Source organism: Pseudorca crassidens, chromosome 1, assembly GCF_039906515.1.
Source record: "Pseudorca crassidens isolate mPseCra1 chromosome 1, mPseCra1.hap1, whole genome shotgun sequence".
NCBI lineage: Eukaryota > Metazoa > Chordata > Mammalia > Artiodactyla > Delphinidae > Pseudorca > Pseudorca crassidens.
This window is the reverse complement of record NC_090296.1, coordinates 30339382-30361607: the sequence shown is the minus strand read 5'-3', so window position 1 is coordinate 30361607 and position 22226 is coordinate 30339382. Positions and strand designations below refer to the sequence as shown.

At 54.8% G+C, this 22226-nt stretch overlaps 1 protein-coding gene across 1 annotated transcript in view; it reads right to left on the bottom strand.

The window, feature by feature from the left end:
• Positions 1-11027: 11027 nt before the first annotated feature.
• Positions 11028-22226, bottom strand: part of DPF3 (double PHD fingers 3) — a 266033-nt gene continuing 254834 nt past the window's right edge. The window contains exon 11 of the mRNA XM_067731443.1: positions 11028-21869. Within this exon, the coding sequence (XP_067587544.1) occupies positions 21799-21869 (71 nt within the window). The 3' untranslated portion in view covers positions 11028-21798. The remainder of the gene's footprint in view (positions 21870-22226) is intronic.

Sequence of the window (22226 nt, the reverse complement as noted above, 5' to 3'; positions counted from 1 at the left end):
ACTTGTCATACCTTACATCACCAGTCTTCACAATAGTCCTACTGTATAGAAGTTACTGTTTTAGAGAAGATAAATTTATGCTCAGAGAGACTCAGATGAGACACCCAGCTCTGCCTGGTGTTAACTACATGACCTTAGGCAAGTTACTTAACCTCACCGATCGTCAGACTCCCCATCTGTAAAATGGGTAGAATAATGGAACCCACTTGGAGGGATAGTCATGAGGATTAAATGTGATAATAATAGCATCTAATTCATTGGTTTGTTAAATCTTGTAGCAAATATGTTTAGCCCAGTGCCTGTCTCATTGTAAAGGCTCAGTAGTTCTCACTATAATTCAGCACCTTACACTTAGTAGGATGTGGTGGACTCCTTGGGTGTCTGCCCAGCACCTGGAAACCTTCCCCCAGAGTCAGACTATGGGCCTCAGGCAGCCATGTTTCTCCTCCATGTCCCGGGCCTCGTTGTCATGGCTGATCGGACCAGCAGGGATCACCTGACTCAAGCCCGACCAAAAGATGCTCTCTCGCAGCAATCTGGAATCTGATGCCTGACAGATATTTGACTCAGTCTCTGTGAGTTACTCTCCCTGGACTTGGTGTTGTGGGACATTCATTCTCACTGAGGAAGAGAGAATAATCGGTCTCAAGAAACAGGATTAAAGCCGTTGCCCGGAAAGGAGCTAAGAGATGGAGGGACCAGACAGCTCCCCACACCTCTCTTCCCCTCCCCTTCTGAACCTGCCCCCTTGCCACTGCTGTGTTCCTGAGATACCCATGTGTCTTCCTAACATGTTGCTCTATTTCAATGTAGTGACCTTGAGTTGGTATGTGTGTTATTTACAACCAAAGAGCCTTAACACACAGATGTTCACAAACATTTGCAGACTGTTGGAGCTGAAAGGGACCTTCAGCCCCTTTCTTTGTTTACGCATCCAGGCATCGCGGTGCAGAGAGGGTAGGAGGCTGACCCCAGGTAACACCGAACCAGAGGCAGAGCCAGGATCAGCACCTAGAACCTCCTGGCTGCCCCGGGTTGAACTCTGCCTTCCACATCTGGCTGCCTCCAAATCCTTTTTTTTTCTTCAGCTCTAATGCCTAGGGTTTGAGAAGCTAACATGACTGGAAGCAGCGTAAACCTAGAGACTGGGAAGGGTCCCAGGGTTTCAGAAGGAGGTCAAAGGAAATTTCACATTGGGAGACCAAAAAACCTATTCAAGAAGCTAATTTTGATGCAGGATCTGAGCCTCTTCCAACAGCACCTGGGTCTGCCTGGATGATGCTGGAAAACAGAGGAGCCGGGCATCGTTTGCATATATGCAAATGAGGCCTTCCACAGCTGCCCAGAAGCCACCTCTGCTTGGAGCACCCAGCTCAGCGGCTGGGGCTGCTTTCATCTGTCTACTCAGACTTGGAAGGTAGAGAGACAAGCTTGTCAGAGCTTCCCACCAAGCTGACGAGGACACAGAATCATCCCAACACCCCTGGGCTGGAGGAGCATAGCGTCTAAACCTCCACAGTGTGAAACTGGGGCCTCCCTTCGGGCCCTGGCCCTCATCCCCCCACCCCCATTTCTCTGTTGGGCAGGAGCCGCAGGGCCCAGTCTTTGCTGGCGGGAGAGCCGCACTCCTTCTGGGGCTCAGACATCGCCCTTTCTCTGGCCTCTAAAACCACCGAGGCTCATCGCTTCTCCTCTGCAAGGCCTTCCCTTCCCTTGGGAACGCAGGGAGAAGGAAGAGACCAGACAATTGGCCTGAGGTTGGGAGGCCTGACCTGAGCCCCAGCTTGGCCATTGGACTCCCTGTCACCTGGAGCAAAGTTCAGCTTCGGTTTCCCCTTCTATAAGGTGGGGGAGGGGGGCAAGGAGCTTAGAATCTGTGTTCCTAGCCAAGGAGCTCCTTCCCCAACAAAAATGTAGATGGACTGCCAATCAGTCACAGCTGTGCTGCTACGACTGCCACAGCATTGGGGGAGATGGGGGGTCCGTCAGCCTCTCCCCGACCTGTTCATCTCACAGAGCCCCCAGGTCTGTCAGAGCACATTTTGAAAACCACTGGGGGCTTCCCTGGTGGCGCAGTGGTTGAGAATCCACCTGCCAGTGCAGGGGACGCGGGTTCAAGCCCTGGTCCGGGAAGATCCCACATGCTACAGAGCAACTAAGCCCGTGTGCCACAACTACTGAGCCTGCGCTCTAGAGCCCGCAAGCCACAACTACCGAGCCTGCATGCAGCAACTACTGAAACCCGCACGCCTAGAGCCCGTGCTCCGCAACAAGAGAAGCCCGCACACCGCAACGAAGAGTAGCCCCTGCTCGCCGCAACTAGAGAAAGCCCGCGTGCAGCAACAAAGACCCAACGCAGCCAAAAAAAAAAAAAAAGAAAGAAAACCACTGGGCTGGCTGGTCCCTAAGGTCCCTCCCTGCTGCCCAAGTCTGTGATTTCAAAGCCAGTAAAGGCTGCCCAGCAAGTGTGGGGAAGAAGAGACAGTGGGACTGAGGGGGCGAAGAGGATTTGAACTAACGGCAACACCCAAGACCAGCCAGCCAGCCCTCAAGTTCGTGTTTGTGGAACTGCCCTCAGGAAAATCCTGGTGGAGGCCCTCAGCCTCCATCCACATCAGCCAGGCCCCAAGGCCCTGGGAGGACTTCTGAGCCCGAGATGGCGGCAGAGGAGGGCCTGTCCGCCTCCTGTGCTCTCAGGGTCCTCTTCTCTTTCCCTGGCTGCCGCCCACACACACACAGACACTCTCACTCACTGCTGCCTTCAATCTCTCTCCCTCCCCACTCGCCCAGCCCAGCCCAGTCCCTCCCTGGGAAAAAGCTTGAACAATACCTGGAGAAGGGGATCAGGTATCCTGGGGGGACTGGCCCCTACAAAACACACAGATGGTTAATCCCTGGGCAATTCTGGGCTTTCCTTTCTTTCCTTCCCCCTCCCTCTCTCCTCTCTATTTCCACTTCTGGGCCAGCTCCCAGCATCACTGTTCTCCTGACAGACATCCTTTTCAGAAGAAAAGGCAATTAGCCCTGGATGAGTTAACCGGCTGTGGGACCCAATGAGTCACTGTCGCTCGCCAGGCCTCAGTTTCCTCATCTGGGAAATGAAGGCGCTGCATGGACAAGAGGTGTTTAAGCTCTGGGGATGCTACCCATCCCTTTGAGAACCTGAGGCAGACAGACGCACACACGCAATTTTATAGCCAAGTCGGAAGCCCATCCACGGACTAGAGAAAGGTTATCCAAGGGTCCTGACCACACTCAAGTTCTGAGTCTCGGAGGCTGGGCCCAGCTGCCTGATACCACGCTAGCTACACCTCTCCTGCCCTGGGCTGCAGACCCCGAAGGATTCACAGGAGGACGGGGCCAGGCCAACTGCACCCACGCTGGCTGTTCCAGCTCCCTAGCCTCTCCTATCCCCACCCGTGGCAGGAGGTCTGCTGCTGTGCTCCCGGCACAGTTTCCCAAGCACTCATCTGTAGCCCTCCCGCAGCCTGCAAAATCCCCACGAAAGAGGAAGGGGGAGGGGGCCCCTCAGTAGACAGGGCGGGGGGCAAAGGGCTGCAGCCTCCCGCTCCTCCTTTTCAACCCCAACCCCCTGGCTTGGGCACACCCGCTCACACACCCTTGGCATCTGGCCTTGGCCCAGGAGGTCTGTCCTCTTGAAGTCAACGGCAGGCTCTAACTGACAGGGCCCTGGTTGGAGAGCCAGGGACCTCCCTCGCCCCTCCTCAAATCCAGCCCGCTCAGCGCAGTTCACAGCACCCCCTGCTCATGACCCTTTAGAAGCTCTCCATCGAAGCTCCCAGCTCCGTTCTCTCACTGAAGGCTTTCTAGGACAGACTGCAGCCCCAGGCTTTCCTGCCTCAGCTCCTAAAACTCCTGTCCACACTGGTCAGCATGGACGGCCAGCCACATTTTCTTGTCTCCACACATGCCTGGAATAATCTCTCTCCCATCACCTAATGTCCCAATTAGTTGAAATGCCACCTCCTCTCTGAAGCCTTCCTAGCTTTCTCTCCAGTTGGAAGTCCTCTCCCCCTGAACTCTCGTGGCACATTGTCTGATGCCTCTGTGGCCTCTGCCACATTCCCCTCATTTCTGTGAGTAACCTTGACCGTATGCGACCATACAACTATTTAGTGGGCATCTATTGAGTGCCAGGTACAGGCCAAGTGCTTTACCTGAGTCATTTCATTTCACCTTCCTACAAATGGAAGATAAAACGTAGAGGTAATTATCTCCATTAAGAGACAAAGAGGCAAAGCCACATCTCTCTGACTCCCCAGCCATGTACTTTCCTTGGCCCTATTGTGCCGACTAAGTTTCTTAAGGGACAAGATCTTATTCACCTTTTCTCCTAGATGGAAGCTTTTGTCACAGCTGTCATTAAATGGTGGGAGAGAGGGTGGTAGGAGGAGAAAGGAGAAGGACCCTATGTGTCAGGCACTACACACATGCCACTGTCTTCAATCTTCACAGCAACTCTACAAAGTGGGTGTCATTATACCCATTTTACAGATGAGAGAACTGAGGCTCCCAGAGGTAATGTAACATGCTTGCCAACAGTGACTGTGAGTGACAGTGCTAGTCTTCCCTCCAAGCATTCTCAGGCTCCAAAACCCCTCCACCAAATATTTCAAGTTTCACAGTGTTCACTGAGGCAGCAATGAGCTTTCCTGGTGCCTCCCTCCAGTCCACAAATGGGCCCCCAAGTGTTAGCGTCCAATGACTTTTTTTTCTTTTGGCTGTGTTGGGTCTTCATTGCTGCACGCAGGCTTTCCCTAGTTGTGGCAAGCGAGGGGCTACTCTTTGTTGCAATGCATAGGCTTCTCACTGTGGTGGCTTCTCCTGTTGTGGAGCATGGGCTCAGTAGTTGCAGCACACAGTCTCAGTAGTTGCAGCACGTAGGCCCTAGAGCACGTAGGCTTCAGTAATTGTGGCACGTGGGCTCTAGCGCGCAGGCTCAGTAGTTGTGGTGCATGGGCATAGTGGCTCTGCAGCATGTGGGATCTTCCCGGACCAGGGCTTGAACCTGTGTCCCCTGCATCGGCAGGCAGATTCTTAACCACTGTGCCACCCCGAAGTCCCGAGTCCAGTGACTTTTGTAATTGAAATGTATTTTCTTCCTGACTTCCATTAGGTAATTGGAACTGTATTCCCAGGGATAATAATTTTGGCCTCAAGACATAACTGAAAGCATACAGGACAGTGTATATTTTTAAATGGCATAACTAGAGGAAAGCTGATGATTTTATGGCACAACAAAGGCACACAAGGAAGAGAAAGGGAAATCTCTCCCAGCAGCCTCAGAAGCAGCGGATTAAAGTTCCACAATCAACTTGATGTACCTGCATCTGTGGAATAACTGAATAGACAACGAATCATCCCAAATTGAGGAGGTGGACTTCGAGAGCAAGATTTATGATTTTTTCCCCTTTTCCTCTTTTTCCGTGTGGAAGAAAGGCTCTTGGTGCTGCAGCCAGGAGTCAGTGCTGTGCCTCTGAGATGGGAGAGCCAACTTCAGGACACTGGTCCACAAGAGACCTCCCAGCTCCACATAATATCAAACGACAAAAATCTCCCAGAGATCTCCAACCCAACACAAGCACCCAGCTTCACTCAACGACCAGCAAGCTACAGTGCAGGACATCCTATGCCAAACAACTAGCAAAACAGGAACACAACCCCACCCATTAGCAGAGAGGCTGCCTAAAATCATAATAAATCCACAGACACCCAAAAACACACCACCAGACGTGGACCTGCCCACTAGAGAGACAAGATCCAGCCTCATCCACCAGAACACAGGCACTAGTCCCCTCCACCAGGAAGCCTACACAACCCACTGAACAACAAAGGCACAACTGGAAGATCTCCCCAGAAGCTGCATCCACTCCTCTCCAAAGTCAGTTCTAGTTGGAGGAAGATGGGCCTTAATTCTTATCTAGTCCTTTAAAATCAAAGAGTAGTTACAAATCACCAGTTTTAAACCTTGTACTTTTCGGTGCTCTTTATCAATGGCTTTAGCGTGTGGTTGTCTGTTTAGGGACTAATGTAATAACGTATTTTTTCACGGTCCTTCATGAGCTCTTTAAGGAAAAACCTGGTCTTTTTACCCCAGAGAAGCATAGAGATCATTTTCATAATTTATTATTTCTTTAAGTGCAGAGTGGATTTCCCTTAAGAGGAGCACAGCGTGGCCCACTTAATACAGATCCTGTGAATAATGCAGTGGGACTTGAAGGATTCAGGTTTTAAGTGGGCTGTAGTCACCCAGCCGAGAGAGATGAGTAAAGGCCCAGCCACCCAATCCTTCCCATCCAACAGAGCCGCCTTCTCCCGACAGGGCCCAAGGCCCAGGGCAGATCTGCTGCTAATTTTGCCAGGGCCTTTCCCCAGAAGGAAAAAGACCTATGTCTGAGAGGCAGACTGTGCTCCATACCCCACTCTATTTTATTTCCTCTGATTTGCTCATTCATTCACTCACTCACATATCCACCCATCTATCCAGTCATTCATTGAATATAGACCAGGGCAGTTGGGATTCCACCGTGAATAAGACACAGTCTGTGCTAATGAGAAAGCTCGCCAATGAGGCAAGGAGTGCCAGGCGCTATAGAGGGGTGTGTACCTAACATGGTGGAGCCTCTGAGGATGGCTGCTCCCCGGGCAAGTCAGAAAAGGTTCCACAAGGAGAGGGCTGAGTTGAGCCTTAAAAGTGTTTGCAGGTGGAGAGAGTATGAGTGCAAGAGGGTGGGGAGTGGAGGACAGTGACATTCTAGATAGAACACAATTCAGATACGCTGACCAAAGACAGAATGGAAGGATGGAGAAGCTCTGAGTAGCTGTGGGAAAGGAAGATTGTAAGAAACCACCTAGAGAGGATAGAGACTAAGATGTAAAGAGCTGAGAGTAGGATAAGGAGCTGTCCTTCAGGAGGGTGCATGGAGGGTGGGGAGAAGGCGTAAAGGTTGCAAGGATCCAAGCCCACATTCCAAACATAATGACAGGAGAGCTGCTGGAAGACCTCAGACTCATCTCTCGCAGGTTAAGGACTCAGAGCCTCCAACATCAGCTCTCATCTGCAGAAGAAGGCCCCCTGTGCAGTCTTGATGGCAACTAGGGCTCCATGGAAGAGTTTGCCCTAGATCTGGGAGGCAGCCTGGGTCCCAGGGCCTAAGACACAGGTCCTGGACCAGCCCAGTGTCCCTAGAATAAAGTGGCAGGGGGTCTTTGCCCCCATCGTCCTCTCCATTTGGAAGGCCCACTCCCAAATTCCAGATCACTGCTGTCGAAGTCCTGCACATCCCTCTCTGTTCTCCTCCAATGCACCCAGGCTTTCTGCATCTGTTCTCCCCCACTGCGTACACTCAGGACTATACATCCTTCATTCCATCCTGAATTACAGCCGCCTGTGCACATGCCAGCCCCCTCTGCTGGCATGCTGTTCCCATGGGAAGGTTCTATTGTTGATACAGAGCTCTACGTGACCCTCAAGGCTGCAGCCCACAGTAGACGTTCAAGTTGCATTAATCAAACTGGCTTAGATGACCCCTCTGAGCATCTCCATGGACACAGAGCACGCAGAGGTGTGAGGGGATCAGAAAGGGGAGGTGACTGAGAGACTGGCCCTGTGTCAGGCCCTCCTCAGCCCCCCCAGCCCCCAGGGAGGCTCTGTGGAATTGTGTTTTCCCTCTGTTTGGGGTTGAGCCTGTGTTTAGTCCCTGGAGGGCCCGGCATTATTCTCCTCAAGGTTTCAAGGGGGTTGAGAAGCGTTTCATGTTTCTCTGTTTGGCAAATAGTTCATCCCCTGCCTCCCCTCCCAGGAATCAGGAATCTCAGAAATTAAAGCCAGAGGGATTCGGGTTTCTTTCTGAGGAGGGGCTGCCACAGCAGATGCCAGTCGAGCCAGGAGGTGGTGGTGCAGGTGGGGGGCACAGCGCCTTGGGTTTTCTCTGCGGGGGTGGGAAGTGAAGGAAGGAACAGCTCTGAATAAAAAGCCCCGGGGCGCTGAGGGCAGGCTCCGGTTGCCTGCTCCTGCCAGACCCCGTTCTTTCAGAGCAGGGTTGGGACCACAGGGACCAAGAGCAGCCATTCTGCTCCCTCCTGGGGGCACGTTTCTCTTCTGGTGGAAGGGAGAGAGAGCAGGCACGGCACTTGCTGCGCTGGAGAGGGGGCTGGAGGCGCGAGTCCCAGCTGAGAGCGGCAGGCCCGGCCCAGATGCCAGCAGACAGGGATGGGGCGCTGCGGGAGGGACGGGGCTGAACCGGGCTTCTGAGCAGAGGCTCGGAGATGGGCGGGCGATGGCGTGAGCGGCAGAGCTGACACCTGGATCTCCGCTTGCCTCCCCCTGGAGAACACTTTAATGAGGCTCAAAGCTGTAATATCACAGAACGAGCATTAACAATGCTAATTACCTAAAGTTTAGCCCGGGAACGTTCTCAACCCACCCGTCTTGGGAACACACTGTTGTTCCGGCCCTGCTGGAGCATGGATGGGCTGAGGCATGTGACGGAGGAGCTGACAACAGAGTGCCAGTGAGGGCCAGGGTGGGAGGGAGGCGCGGGGCGCCGGGGGAAGGGAGGGTAGTGTGAGCTGCAGGCTGCAGGGACCCCCAGCAGAGGAGGAAGTGAAACCTCCTGGTCGTGAAGGATGTTCCTCCGCGCTGCTTAAGAGAAACCCAAGGGAGAAGCGCCCCTGCCTGTCAGGCCCACTTTGGGGAAAGCTGGGAGCAGAGACTGTGTCCATTTGTGTCCAGGCAGAGGGTGGTGGGCCCACCACAGCCTCCCGCAGCCTCAGGGGACACCCCTCGTGCCCCTCCTGCCATGAAGCCCAAAGGCGTTTTCCCATTGTTGTGTGTGTGTGTGTTCAAAGCAGCTGAACAGAAGTATATGAAATGGATGAAATCAGAGCTGGTCAACGTCTGAGTTCAGGTCTGGGGCTTAGGACCCTTTTATCCACCCCTGCCCCCTGAGGCCCCTGGACATCTCTAAGGCCCCTTCCAGAAGCCTAGGCCTCTGCACTTGGAGAAAGAGTGTTGTACAATGACCTAGACTTCCAGCTTCATTGTGTCTGGCATGAAATCATGTCCTTCCCAGGGGCTGCTTGGAGTCAGGCATTGTTGGGCGTCCCGGGGCCTCTGACCCAGGCCAGGAGAACGCACGGATGCTTGCACGGGTACCTACCTGATCTGTTGGCTCCTTACCCAAGCCTGCCTGAGTCTGGGAATGGCTTTATAGGCACTCGCGCCTGTAACTACAAAAGGTCACCCAGGGAGACAACGCAAGACTGAGACCTTCCGACTCCTTTCTGCTCCCCCAGGGGGGGAGCTCACACTACCTCTGTCACAATGCCACCCCCTCAGACTCTCTAACATGAGGGGTTATCCCACTGGTCAGTCCTTAGTCCCCCCGCCCCATGCTTTTTCCTCTCCCCAAGGAAAGAACAAAGGAAATCCATTCTGCTCTGAATTTGCTTGAACACAATCTGGGTCCCTCCGGTTTCCCCCTCACTCCTCCATCCCTGCGACCCCCTAGAGCCACATCAGTGTCTGGTCTGTGTGAGATCACTTTCCCAGGCCCCAAGACCCATTGCCTCCCCTGAAGCCCTCTCTCAGCAACTGTGGATTGAGACTGGGATGCGAAGCTGGTTCCCTGGGGTCAAAGCAGAAACATCACAGCCCCCCATGCGGATGAAAGGCCTGTGCGTGGGTGTTTGTACCACCTTTTCCTGCCTGAACTTGGTCACAAGCCTGAGTCCCCCCGCTGCTGGAATGAGCAACTCAGCATTGCCAGCCCAGCTCCCACCTGACACCACACCGCATGAAGGCCTGGCCTTTCTGCTCTGGCCCCTGGGCGGGCACATCACTCCCTCCGCAGAGAAGGCCCACCGACCCGCTCGACAGCCCATGTCTGCAGCCACAATCAACAGCTCCTCTGCTAGAAAGAACCGCCCTACACTCTGCTTCGAAGGGAAAGCCTGGAGGCACACGATGACTTATTCAAGGACAATGGAGCATTTAATCAGCAAAGCGACTGAAAGAGACCTCGTCTTTCCCTGCTGCCATGTCCACCTGTGTCTTCAAAAAGGCACGAGCAGACTCTGACTAACAGCGCACTGACTGAGACCAGAAGTCCCTGATCGTGGCCTGGCTCCCCGGATGTCCCCCTGGGCTGTGTCCATCAGATGTCGTATTATTATTACCTGTGTGGTTCGTAAGCCCCATGGGAGTGGGGTCTTGCTTCTCTGCTGTATCCTGAGTGCCCAGCACATGGTAGAGGCTTTATTTACTTATTTACCTTAAATGTGTGTGGGGGAAACTGACTCCCAACTTGCATCCTCCGGAAACCACTTCCACATGGTTCAGAAGTCCTGCCCCCAGAGGCTGTTCCTTTGTGGAGGTCGCTAAGCAGGCTTGGGGACTCTCAGGGCGGATATGCCTCCTGCAAAGCCTCTTGCTCCTTACCCTGGGCAGCCACCTCACTGCCTTTAATGGAAGGAGGGGCAATGACTCAGCGGGCTTCTAGATGGGTCCTGAGGTCCCTCCTTCCCCCACCGCGTCCCCACCTCAGCTGTGAGTCATCTCTGAGTCATCGGCCTCACCTCCCCCAGAAGCTCCGGGGGCTTCTCTTCAGGATGCCCTGCCCTGGTCTCAGAGGGCTCCTCAGATGAAGCTCGTGGCGCTGCTGCCTGCTGTGACCGCGAAAGCCGCCGTGAGCGTGGCCTCCCTGGAGCCTGTGTCTGACGGGGTCAGAATTGCATCCGCAGGAGCCACTGGGACCTGGAATGTGTTGCTTTCCGGGTCTCCTTGCAAACATGTAAGCTCCAGTGTTTCTCTGGAGCCTGACACACAGGCGCACGTGTGCTCACACACACGCACATGCACACATGCGCTCACACGTGTAGTCCCACTGGACACCACAGAATGAAAGGGCTCTACTCACACAGGCTCTGTACATTTGCAATGGATTTTTAAAGATGGGGGTGGCGGGGGGTGGGGGGGAGAGAATAACCAAAAGTTGCCAGGAGTTTTGAAGGCTTTTATTTGTTTCCACATTCTCTAAATTGCAGACAAAAAGATTCGCTACGTAGGTCATCAACACGGCTAACCAACCACAGAACGAGGATACGACCACAGCAAGGAAGGGGCAGGGCCTGCGACTCAGTCTTTGCGGACGTGCAAGGGCTCCACGGAGGGGCTGGGAGGTCCAGGGGTCCCCAAGATAAAGGCTGCTCGATGCCCACTTCAACTTGGCTACAGGACTTGACATCTCCCAGGCGCCCCTCCCAGAAGCCGGTCAGGACAGGAGGAAGGCGGGGGCAGAGGGAGGGGTCCTGGTTCACGGGCAGTCCTCCCAGCCAGCCCTCTTCTGAAGGAAGCAGTGGACTCCACTTCTGGGCAAGTCCTCCTCAATGGATCCAAATCCAGATGTGGGCTGTTTCCAACCTGCAGATCCTCCCGGAGACTCACAGTACACCCGCTCTCTGGGCAGTCACAGGACCGTCGCGTCCTCTCAGGACACTGGGAGACGGGGCACAGCCTCATCTCCGATACTGAAACACTGAGAGACTCAAAACATCCCTCAGACAGGGCAGAAATGTCACAGCACTTTTCACACCAGGAGCCACAAAAGAGTGGAAACTTAACACACAGGAGAAAGGAGCAGCCCCGGAAGGCAGAGGAGAAGAGTGGAGCACACGCACCTACGGGGGTGACAATCACCTGAAATCGTCAGGGGATGGGGGCTTTTGTTTGTCTGTTGCTGTGGTGGCTTTTTTTTTTTTTTTTTTTTGGCGGTACGCGGGCCTCTCACCGCTGCGGCCTCTCCCGCCACGGAGCACAGGCTCCGGACGCGCAGGCCCAGCGGCCACGGCTCACGGGCCCAGCCGCTCCGCAGCATGTGGGATCCTCCCGGACCAGGGCACGAACCCGCGCCCCCTACATCGGCAGGCGGACTCCCAACCACTGCGCCAACAGGGAAGCCCCACTGTGGTGGCTTTTTACAGGAGCCAACGGAGATCTCTCCTTCAGACCATTACACACAGCTCCCTAAGTCTGGAGCCCGTCTCTCTAACCTTGTGAAAGCTGTGTCTGCCTCAGCCCTGGACACTGTCAGAGCACCCGAGCAGCTCAGGGCTGGACGACTCTAAGCTGTCTCATCAGTGGGAGGAAATGGGGTATTGGATCCCAAGGTCCAGTGGGGAGGGAGTTCGAGGGAGCAAACAAGGAAGACCCTTGTTAGCAGGCATTTCTATTGCTGGAGGTCAACTCTCTTGGCCATTCTTTTATGACTAAGAGTTTTAGAAAGGGTTGAGGCGGCGGGGGGGCGGGGATGGGCACGGTGAAAGAGACAAGAAAGCATTTCGGAATGACGGGGATACACTGTGAAAATGGCCTCCTCTCTTGTGCCCACACCTGCAAGAAATGACCCCGAATTTGCATCTTATCTGCAGGTCTAGAGATATAAATGCATCCTCGGCAACTGGAGATCATTGGAACATCTCCTCCAGGGGTCCCCTTTCCAACCACAGCCCAAAGCAATCTGGGGACAGTAAATTCCTGAGTCTGCGAGGCACCCACGGTCTATTCACCGGCTGGGACAGGCAGTGTGGAAGCTAAACGGACCCATTCCCAGGTTCCTCACGCTCTGACTCAACCGGAGCCTGCAGAGGCTTCAGCTTCCTGCCATCCCCTCCTGAGGGACCCCTTCAGCCTTCCTACCCCAGGGGCCACAGCCCACCCAGAGGAACCCCAGGAAGCCCACCAAAGCCACCAGAACCAGCCTCTCTCTGAGGAGAAACGCAGTGGGGCTTTAGGCAACTACGAGAAGAAAATCAATTTCTCTAGGCTTCCTGGCAGAGATGTTCCACTTTTTGGCTCTCAGAGGGGAATGTTATCGAAACCGGGTTTTAAAATTGCCCTCAGTCTAAACACATTTGGGAAGGGAGGCACAGACCTGTCTGAGGACTTGTTCTGGCTCTCGCGCTGGTGGACTGTGTGACGTGGATGGGACAGCCTCTCCCCCAGGCCTCCATTTCCTAATTGGTCCAGTGGGTCAGCATCAGGCTGGGAAGGGGTCTGAGCAGACTGGATTCGCAGCCTGAGAGTAACCTTGAGTGGAGGTGGAGGGGAGACCGACTTAGGGCTCAGCCCACTGGGCCAGCGATGTCCACCCTTCATGGAGCCTTGGCCGGTGGGGGGGGCGGGGGGGCGGGCGCTGTGAGCTCAGGGTCCAAGGCCAGCTGCCTGGGGGCCGTGCTGCCAGTCTGGCCTGGTTGGGATCCAAGTCAGATGGGCTTCCCCTCCCTCCTCCCGCCAGCAAAAGAGACTGGTGGAGCTGGGTCAGTCGGAAGAGCCTCGCCCACAGGCTCTCAAATGGATGGATGGATCAAGCTCCAGAATGCATTGCGGGTTCTCTGACTCCCGGCCAAGCATCATGAAAGCCTCGTGTCCCTGGACTCTCCACAGAAATCACCAAAACCGCCTGCCAGGAGCCACGTGCCGTCCAGGGAAGAGCCTGCCCCCAAGAGAAAGCGCAGGCTGCTTTAGGCCATCTCTGAGCTGACACCTACCCAGGGGCAGACATGTGCCTTCCCCCAGCCCAGGCGCTCAGCCTGAGAGCCAACTTGGTGCGGCTTCTTCAGCTGGAATCTGGCTGTGACATGTGCAGAGGAAGCGGGAGCTGGAGCAAATGGCCAATTTCTGGTGCTGTCAATACAGACAACGGGAGTCTAACGGAGCGTGAAACTCGGATCTGACGGACACCTGGCCAAAGGAGGGCATAGGAGATTTACTGAAAATGCCTTCGTGTCACCCACCTGCACCAAGCCAGAAACGCTGCACAGCTGAGACAGCCTGGCTGGGGTCTCCATGGGAGTCCACCCAACCCATGCATGAGGCCCCCGTCCCACCACTATTCATCTCTGCTTCCTCCAGTGGGGACTGGACTAGACCATTGCGTGGGTCACTTTCCACCTCTGATCAGGCCCTGCCAGTCGCACCTGCCTGCCCGCCGTCCCAGGAGTGGAAAGGCAGCATCTGGAGGCACAGGCTCAGAGTCCCTCTGGCTGGTGACATACTCCAGCCCAGGTGGCTTCATCATCTCACTCGCGTTCATGTTAAGGATGCTCGTCTTCCAAGGGCAGCCAGTGCTTGGGAAACTTAAAAGCAACCAGGCTGAGGTCAACTGCTCTCTTCTCCCCAACCCCCAGAGGGTGAGAATAACTGGACACCTAAGCCTCATCCTCTACTGATGAACATGGGTCCCAAACAGAGAGACCCAGATACACATACACCTCCCCTGACGGCACACCAGGGTGACCAGGGTCCCTTGGGGGAGTGTAATTTTGGGGGCTGAAAAGCAGCAACTTTGGGCCGAGGTGTGCTTTATTTCCCCAGCACATCTGGGGAAATACCCGGCCAAGTGTTTTAGCCAGCACCAGCCTGCCCAGCAACCAATCATGGCAGGCAAGAAGTGTGTTCATTTTCCTCTGGAGGAAAGATGCCCAGGGTGGGCCAGCATGGCACATGAGGGGTGGACAACGAGGATGGACACACTCCCTTTCCTGGTCCAAGGCACAAAGGCTCCCTAAGCATCTGAGCATTTCTTGCCAAAGCGTGACTCTGCTTTCCCAAATGCCACATGGACCAGATGCATCGGTGAGCCAGGACTCTGCCTCCCTACCCCGCCTCTCTCCAGCCACCTGCCCCCACCTCCTCTGCTCTGGGATTGTTCTGTTTTCATGCTCTCACTCACATATTTGTGTTCCTTTCCTTTTTTACTAGTACCTAATTTGGGCCTCTTCAACTACGTGGTGAAAATGTGCAGGGGGGTTATTTTCTTTTTCTTTTGTGCTACTGTTTCTTTCCACCACCACCCAGTCCTGCAACATCCGGCATGGCAGGAGGGACGGGGGTGGTGGTGGGGGGGGGAAGGTGCAGGAAGGGAGAAAGCTGGATAAGAAAGAGGAGAACCAAGGTCTCGGTGGGGAATGATCATGAAAGGGCAACGTCAGTAAAACCCACAGCCCCAGTTCTACCTATAAAATCTTTGCAATCCCTTAGACAAAGCAGAATCGAGACTTTTTTTCCAGGTTCCCAACTGCTGCCAAACATCTTCCCCAAAGAAGCAGGGGAGAGTGAAGGGGAGAGATGAGAGAGTCCTTGCAGCCAGTGGTTTTCCAAGCACGAGGCTCCCTTTTCAACTCCCTGTGGTTGTGCAGGGGCTAGAAGCTGGGGGAGCCAGCCTGGGAGAACCCGGGGGAAAGAAAGCATCTTGTCTGGCAGCTCCTGGTTACTGGCAGTTGTCCCTCTTGTCCTGGAGCAACACATAAGTTTCGCTTTAGTTCGTTATGCGAGGGGTGCGTGTGTGTGTGTGTGTGTGTGTGTGTGTGTGTGTGTGTGTGCACGTCTCTGTTCTCATCATCCATATTAATAACATTGATAGGAATGACAGGGGTGCAGAGAGGCAAGCAAACGGGATGCAGTGAGTGTGAAGATAACCTGGAGACTTGAGGGGTCGTGTTGCTGAGGGAGAAGAGAGGTCCTGGGGGCCCACCTCCCCCCCCATTTCCTACAGCGACCACTTACCCCTTCATTTCCCCACCACAGCAGCCTTTTTTGCCAGACTGGGTTGGTACCATCCTGAATGGCCACTCTGCTCGCTGCCTGGGCTAGAGGTCAGGATTAGTCATTGTATCTCCTGTCAAAGAGGGTTCTGGCTGCCCGCCAGTCCCGGTCCCTGCCTTCCTCTGGCCTGCCTGGGAAATGTCACCATCAGCACAAATACTTCCTTCTCTTGGCGGGGCCAAAGAGGGGGAAAGCCTGCAATGACCCTCTTTCAAAACACTGGAGCGAAGACAGGGAGGGGGCTGGGAACACAGGCCGTGAGCAGGGGCGTCCCTGCGCCCTCTGACCCCTGTCCTGCCCCCTCAGCCATCTGAGGGGACACGACCAGGGCTCACTCAGAGCCCAGAGCGCCTCCTCCGGGAGCCCGGCCCCTTCCGAAGCTTTCCGCTCACACAGGGAGCCCCTGTTCCTTCTGGGCAGGCCCAGACCCTTCCAGTCCCAGTCCCCTGCAGGCGCTCCCTGGGCCTCTCTTCCCAGCAGCCTGGGGAAGGCGCCATGCAGCCAACGCTTCCCAGGAGCCGCTGCTGAGAGGCTCAGGGGGCGTCCCTGCTCTCACAGCCAGGGCACCCGGGCAGGCAGCACCCAGGGACATCTTCCTCTCCCTCTGGCCTCCCTCTCAGAACAATTACCTCAGCTGTCCCACCTCCTTAGAAAGGGACCCAGCTCCCCAGGGTCAAAGCCCCGCTCTAGCTGCCTCAAAGGCCCTGAACTAACCCATCTGTTCTGCTGTTTCTCCCCCCCACTGCCCCGCCCAGGGCTGGTGGCTGCAGAGAATCATAACCAGACCCCCAAGCCCTGGAATGTTCAGGAACTCAACCCCCTGACAGCTGCAGAGCCCACCTCTGACCACTGACCAGTGAGACCCAAGGAAGCCAGCAGGGCTGTGGGCCCAGGTGGGGAGGCTTGTAGGCCTGAGGCAAATGAAAGTATCTGTGCTTCCCACCACTTCCCCATTCCTCACCTGACATCCAGAGGAATCCAACCGCATCCTTTGGGGGTGGGGGTGGGGTAAGATCGCAAAAAGGGGAGCACACAGCAGGGGTAGGAGGAACCCCATCCACTTTGCCGGGCGGTGGGGAGGACCGGCCAGGTGCCCCCTCTCTTGGTGTCCCAGATGCTGGCATCCTGGACTCGGGGACTGGATGGGGAGGGCCTCCCAGGCCCGACCCCTCTGGAAGCAGCGCCTAGAAATCCTCTGTTCCCAGGGTTGCAGGCCGTGATCTAGCCCGTCCTTTGCTGCCACCTCTTTGCCCACCAAGCCCCGTCCTTCCATGCAGACCAGGAGGACCTCAACAGCTTATCTCACTAAGTTCGAAGGACACTTTTTCTGTGGGGTTGGGAAAATCCACATCGACCGGAAGACCCTCTGTACCTCCCACCTCCAGCTGGGTGAGGGGCACCACTCCTGCCTGCTTTGCCCTCTGAAGCCCCCCAACCAACGGGGAGCCAGAGGCCAGGGGGCCTTGAAAAAGGAAGAGCTGTCCTGGTGTCCAGAACTGACAAAGGCTGGGCCTTTGGGGGAAAAAAAGAAAAGCACGTTGCCAGGATCTCAGGCCTGAGGAAAGAAAAGGGCGGGGAGAGGGGTGGGGTTATAATAACTCTTCCTTTCCATGCCCTCTAGTTATTTAGGTGCAGGACTTCTTTGTGAGTGGAAACCGGGTCTCTGGCCCCCTCCTCAGGTCCCCCTCCTTTTACTTCTCTTCACTTCTCTTTACCTTACTTGAAAGATCTTTGACCTTCCCCACTCCTCCCTCAGGGCCGCCCCTTCCTCCCCCATCTCCAGGGATGGGAACGTACCACAGGTGACAGCGGTGCCCAGCTCTGAAAAGGAGGCAGGCGTGGTGGTCAGGGCATCCTCACTGGGAGTGTGAGCGCGGCTCTGGTCCCCCGGGAGCCACATCTCCCTTGGGTTGGGCACGGGCACACCCTAAGGAGGGGCCCACGGTGGGCAGCAGGGGAGAGGCTGGGGGGTCGGGGAGCGAGAGAGGAAGGGAGGCTGCCGTCCCAGCACCTGCATTCAGTCTGAGAACCACCTGAGGGGCAGGGAAGGTGGGTGGTCCTCAGCGCTCCCCACCAACCCCCTACACACGACTCAAAAGAGGATACTAGGGGCCCCTCTTCTCTGAGTCTGGAAGCCTAAGTGTGCCCATAATCTTTCTTCGAGAGCATAGATCTCTCTCCTAAACTTGCCCCCATAGGAAAAGTAATAATAATCCTCTAATTTTTCTTCCTTAAAATATCTGAACTTTTAAAGGGAAGGGCCAAAAGGAATCATGCTGTGTTCAAAGCACAAAGACTAAATAAGATGCACCATGAGTGTAACTCTCCAGGTAGCATGCAACCATCACCGTGAAACCCAAACCCTCCCCCAACCTTAAAACCTGTTATCTTCCCCAGCTCTGAAGGACTCTGGCCTCCCTCCCTCCCCACCCCCGCGGGCTGGCTACGTGGTCCCAGACGGCCTGCGCTGAGCCTGGGGAAGCAGCTGCTCTCCTAGGCCTGCCTGGCTCCCTACCTGACCCTGGGGCAATGACAGGAGCAGGGGCTCATTGGGACCTGCTGGCTCCTGCCTTAGGGGCTCTGAGCCAGTGGGGGGTTTAGAAGGAAAGCCACCGGAAGGTAAATCTCCTGGCAGGGGCCTTGTCTCTAATTCCTCACGCCAGTGCCTCCAACTGGATTTGCTACAGGCCCGAAAAGCAGTTTCAAAAATACCCACAGGAAACAGAGGGTTTCAACTTCCGGTTGGGATCCCGCAGCCTCACCTCCTCTCTGGTCGGCGGGAGCCACAACATCGGGGTGAAGCAGAAGAAAGGCACCCTGGCTGTTCCCAGGGTTTGAGCTGTGAGGCAACAGCACCATTATCTCCACGTGGTGGCCTCTGGACCCAGTGACCAGAACTACCAAGGTGTGGGTCCCTCCCCATGCCAGAGCCCATGCCCGGACCTTCAGCAGCATTACCTCTCGTCCCCGCAAAAACCCTGCCAGAGAAGCCATATCTCCCTGCCTCACAGATGTGGGAAATGAGGCTCAGAGAGGTTAAGTCATTTGCCTGAGGTCAACCAGCTAGAAACTAACAGAGCTGGGCTTTAAACCAAAGTTTTTAAGTGACTGTTACACTGAGCTGAATTATAGCCGTCTCCAGAAGTTAGCACCCCATTCTAGGCTGTGTTGCCCTTATAGAAGGGAGCATCTTCATTCTGAAATCCCCAGCCCCAGGATAGATCTCTCACCTTCCACCACAGATCCATGCTCAGTCACAGTTTTCTTGTCACAGCTTGACCTAGTGGCCCTGACCACAGGCAGCCTCTTCCTTAAAACATAAACCCCCTTTGGTCAAAATGGAGATTCCAAGAAGGCGTCTAACCTTGGCTAACTCACACAAGAAAGGGGGTGTAGAAATCATTTGGGGTCCCTACTTGACAAGCCCAGCTCTTATGATTTATATAACATTATGCTTTTTAAGACTCCTGATGTCACTGTGGGACAGGCAGGACAAGTATTTTCTCCATTTCACAGCTGGGCAAACTGAGGTTCAGAGATGTTAAGTGATTTGCCCAAGGTCACACAGCTACTCAATGGCAGGGGCAAAACAAAAACCCTGACCATCCATGTGCACCCTGTGATTCTAGTTCATTCTCTGGGGCTCAAAGAAAGAGCAATTGTTGACCAACACTTTCCTTTTCTCAACACAGAAGGTGATAAATGTGACCATGACTTCTGTTTGCTTGCAGTGTCCTGCAAGTGCCACCTCACAAGCTGGCTTTGCTGTCCCCATTTTCCAGACGGGGAAACTGAGGTCTCCAAAGAAGAAGGGGTTGGGCCCATCCTTCAGGGAGTGAAACTGGGAAGGGAACTATGGGCCTTCCTGATGTCTGGTCCAGACTCCTGGCCACCCTCATCCCTGTGGAAGGTTACAGCACCGTCCTTGGTCTGCGAGACCCAATCCTACCCTCTCAGCTTCTGTGGCAGCAAGTGTGGCTGGAGAGAGAACAGAGCCACCCCATCATCTGCGTTGAGGTGGGGAACAGATTTGCACACACTCCAAAGAGGGTCTGTCACTTGTAGGGTCACTATTTTGGTTTCAGATTTGCTTTTTTTTTTTTAACTTTTAAGCCATTTGTGGCTTTTGAGAACATTTTGATGACTTTTTTCCTAAAATTAAATCAAGGTGATTTTTCAAAACCAATAACCAGGCTTTGAGGACGCTTACTTTGGGTTTTGTGGGAGGACAGAGAGCCGGAGTGGTCAGGAGAGGAAATCTGGCCCTCTGATATGACCCACCCGGGGTAAATGGACGATGCGACCACATAGCAACTTCCCAGACCCTCCCTGGGCCTCCGGAATCCAAAACGGGTTCACCAACCAGCAGGGGGAAGGAAATATCTCATGAGGAAGATGAAAATCTCATCTGGTCAGGCCCTTTAAACGAGGTCCTTATGTATGCATGGAACCCCTTCCAAGGCCACAGGCTCCTGCAGGAGACTGACTCCCGTCATTGGCCACAGGTCACCCCGTAGAGGACCTGGGGGAGACCAGCACAGTTCGGCTGTGTGCCAGGCTGCCCCGAGTCTGCCGGCCAAGAGCAATTAGCCAGGAAGAAGGGCTCTTGCCAAGTCTCGGCGAGAAGGCCGCAGCCCGGCAGAGGTAGCCCAAGCGGCCAGAGCCTCTGGGGCTCCAGGGGCTTCTTCAGGAGCTGAAGGACTAAAAATAACTTGGGCCTTTGTTGTAAGCAGCCAGACCACAGAGATGGAGCTGATGTCAAGGAAGCTGAGCGTGCGCCAGGGTCCTGCTCACCGAGACCTGTCCTTTAGGCAAATGATTTTTCCAGAAATGTGTCAGTTTTTGTGTGTTGCTGCTGTTGCCACTGCTGCGGAGAGTCAAAGGCAGCCCGGTCCGCTCCAGCCCACAGGGCTGACTTCCAACACAGACTTCTGGGAACTGAGCCTCCCCAACTCTGGCTTCTCAAAAGGAGAGTCCAGCATGTACTGGGGAGCTTAGGAGACAGGAGCAGCCCTCGAGCTGAAGCTTCTGTGTGATTGTCGCCCTGGTCATAAATAATCACATCACCCCAATTATTTGTTTAGGGAACAATCATTTCTCCCCCATCCTGAAATTTCAAGAGTCAGGTCTCAGTAGACAATGGCAAACATACACTATGTGGAAGGAAGGAATTACTTGGGAAAAGGAATTCGTAGTGTCACATCAATACTGAAGGGTTTCTCAGAGCTGCAGTCCTTGGGACCAACCTTCAGATTCTTGACCTGGCAGCCTTCACTCACCTTCCTGGTTCTTGAGTCCCACCAGGGAAAGCTCCAGACCCAGGCTGAGTGGAAGGCAGCGTCTAGGTCTCTTCCTCTGCCACAGGCTGTGGCCTGTCTCTCCTCAAGGATGCCCCGGCTCTGAAGGTCCGGTGCCTTGCCAGGCCATTCCTGATGGACAGCAAATACTGACTGGCTATGGCGGGGCCTCAGAATTATCTTCACAACATTTCCATCCACCCCTCAGGGCCTCCCCCCACCCCCAGCCCCATCAAGAGATCGCCCTGGCTGTGGATGCCACTGGATATCTGCTGGGGAAGCAGCTCTTCCTCTTCACGGGGACCAAGGAACAAGGAGGGATTTCAGGGCTCCATCGTCTAGACAGCCTCTAGGTTCCGAGTCTAGAAGTTTCCAGCGGGACTTGTAATAAATAAAAACTTCTCCACAGCTCTTTGCTCCTCTGCTGGGTTCAGGATGAAGAGGCTAAGCTGGGGGCAGGGAGGCTGTGCGAAGATTTCTTGGAACACAATAGATAGGAAACACCAAACCACGCATGAGTGACTGATGGGTGGTCACAAAATGGGACCAGTGGCTCCTTACATGGGAACCAGTGAGAGGGCCGCAGTGCTAGGGTAAATGTGAGGGGGGTCCACAGGGCTGTGGCTGGGGTCCTTCTTCAAAAGTTTACCATCTTTCTGGCAGAAACAGGAGGGGCTGGCTGAAGAACGGAAACCTGTGTGTAGGAGTTAAGCAGATGTCTCGCCCCCTCGGTTCCACGTGTCCACGCCCTCTGTGGTTACTGATGTTCCTTACAGTTGGTCTGTCTGGAAGTACAGGAGTAGGGGCTCGATCTGATCTGAACTGGGCTCTGCTTCAGCCTCTCCGGCGGCAAGCCCCATTCTGTGACCTGGGGCCCTAGGCCTGGCAGCCGAAGGCTGAGGCTTTTTCTTTGAGCAGTTCCCAGCATAAGTGGCAGCTCCAGCTCCCTACAAGAAATGAGATGGCATTACTAGCAGCCCCGCCCCCGACCCTCAAGCCCCACCCCTCGACCCTAACCTTTTCGTAAGCCCTGTTTTAGTTTGACTTTCCCGATTCAGAGACCGAGTCCCAGTTCTGAGTCTGTCGCTCAGCTGCTCGGGAAACAGAAAGTGCTCAGAGATGATTGGTTGAACTGCAGTGAAGACCCTCCCTCCTTGGCTGTGCCTCTTAACCAGCATCACCGGGTCTGGACCACTTCCTCTAGAAGCTCACACCTCCCCCGCCCTCTCAGCCATATGTCTGGGAAACACCTCCTTGGCCCTCAAGTTGAAATGTCAGCTGGTTGAGCTGTGCCTCAGTTTCAT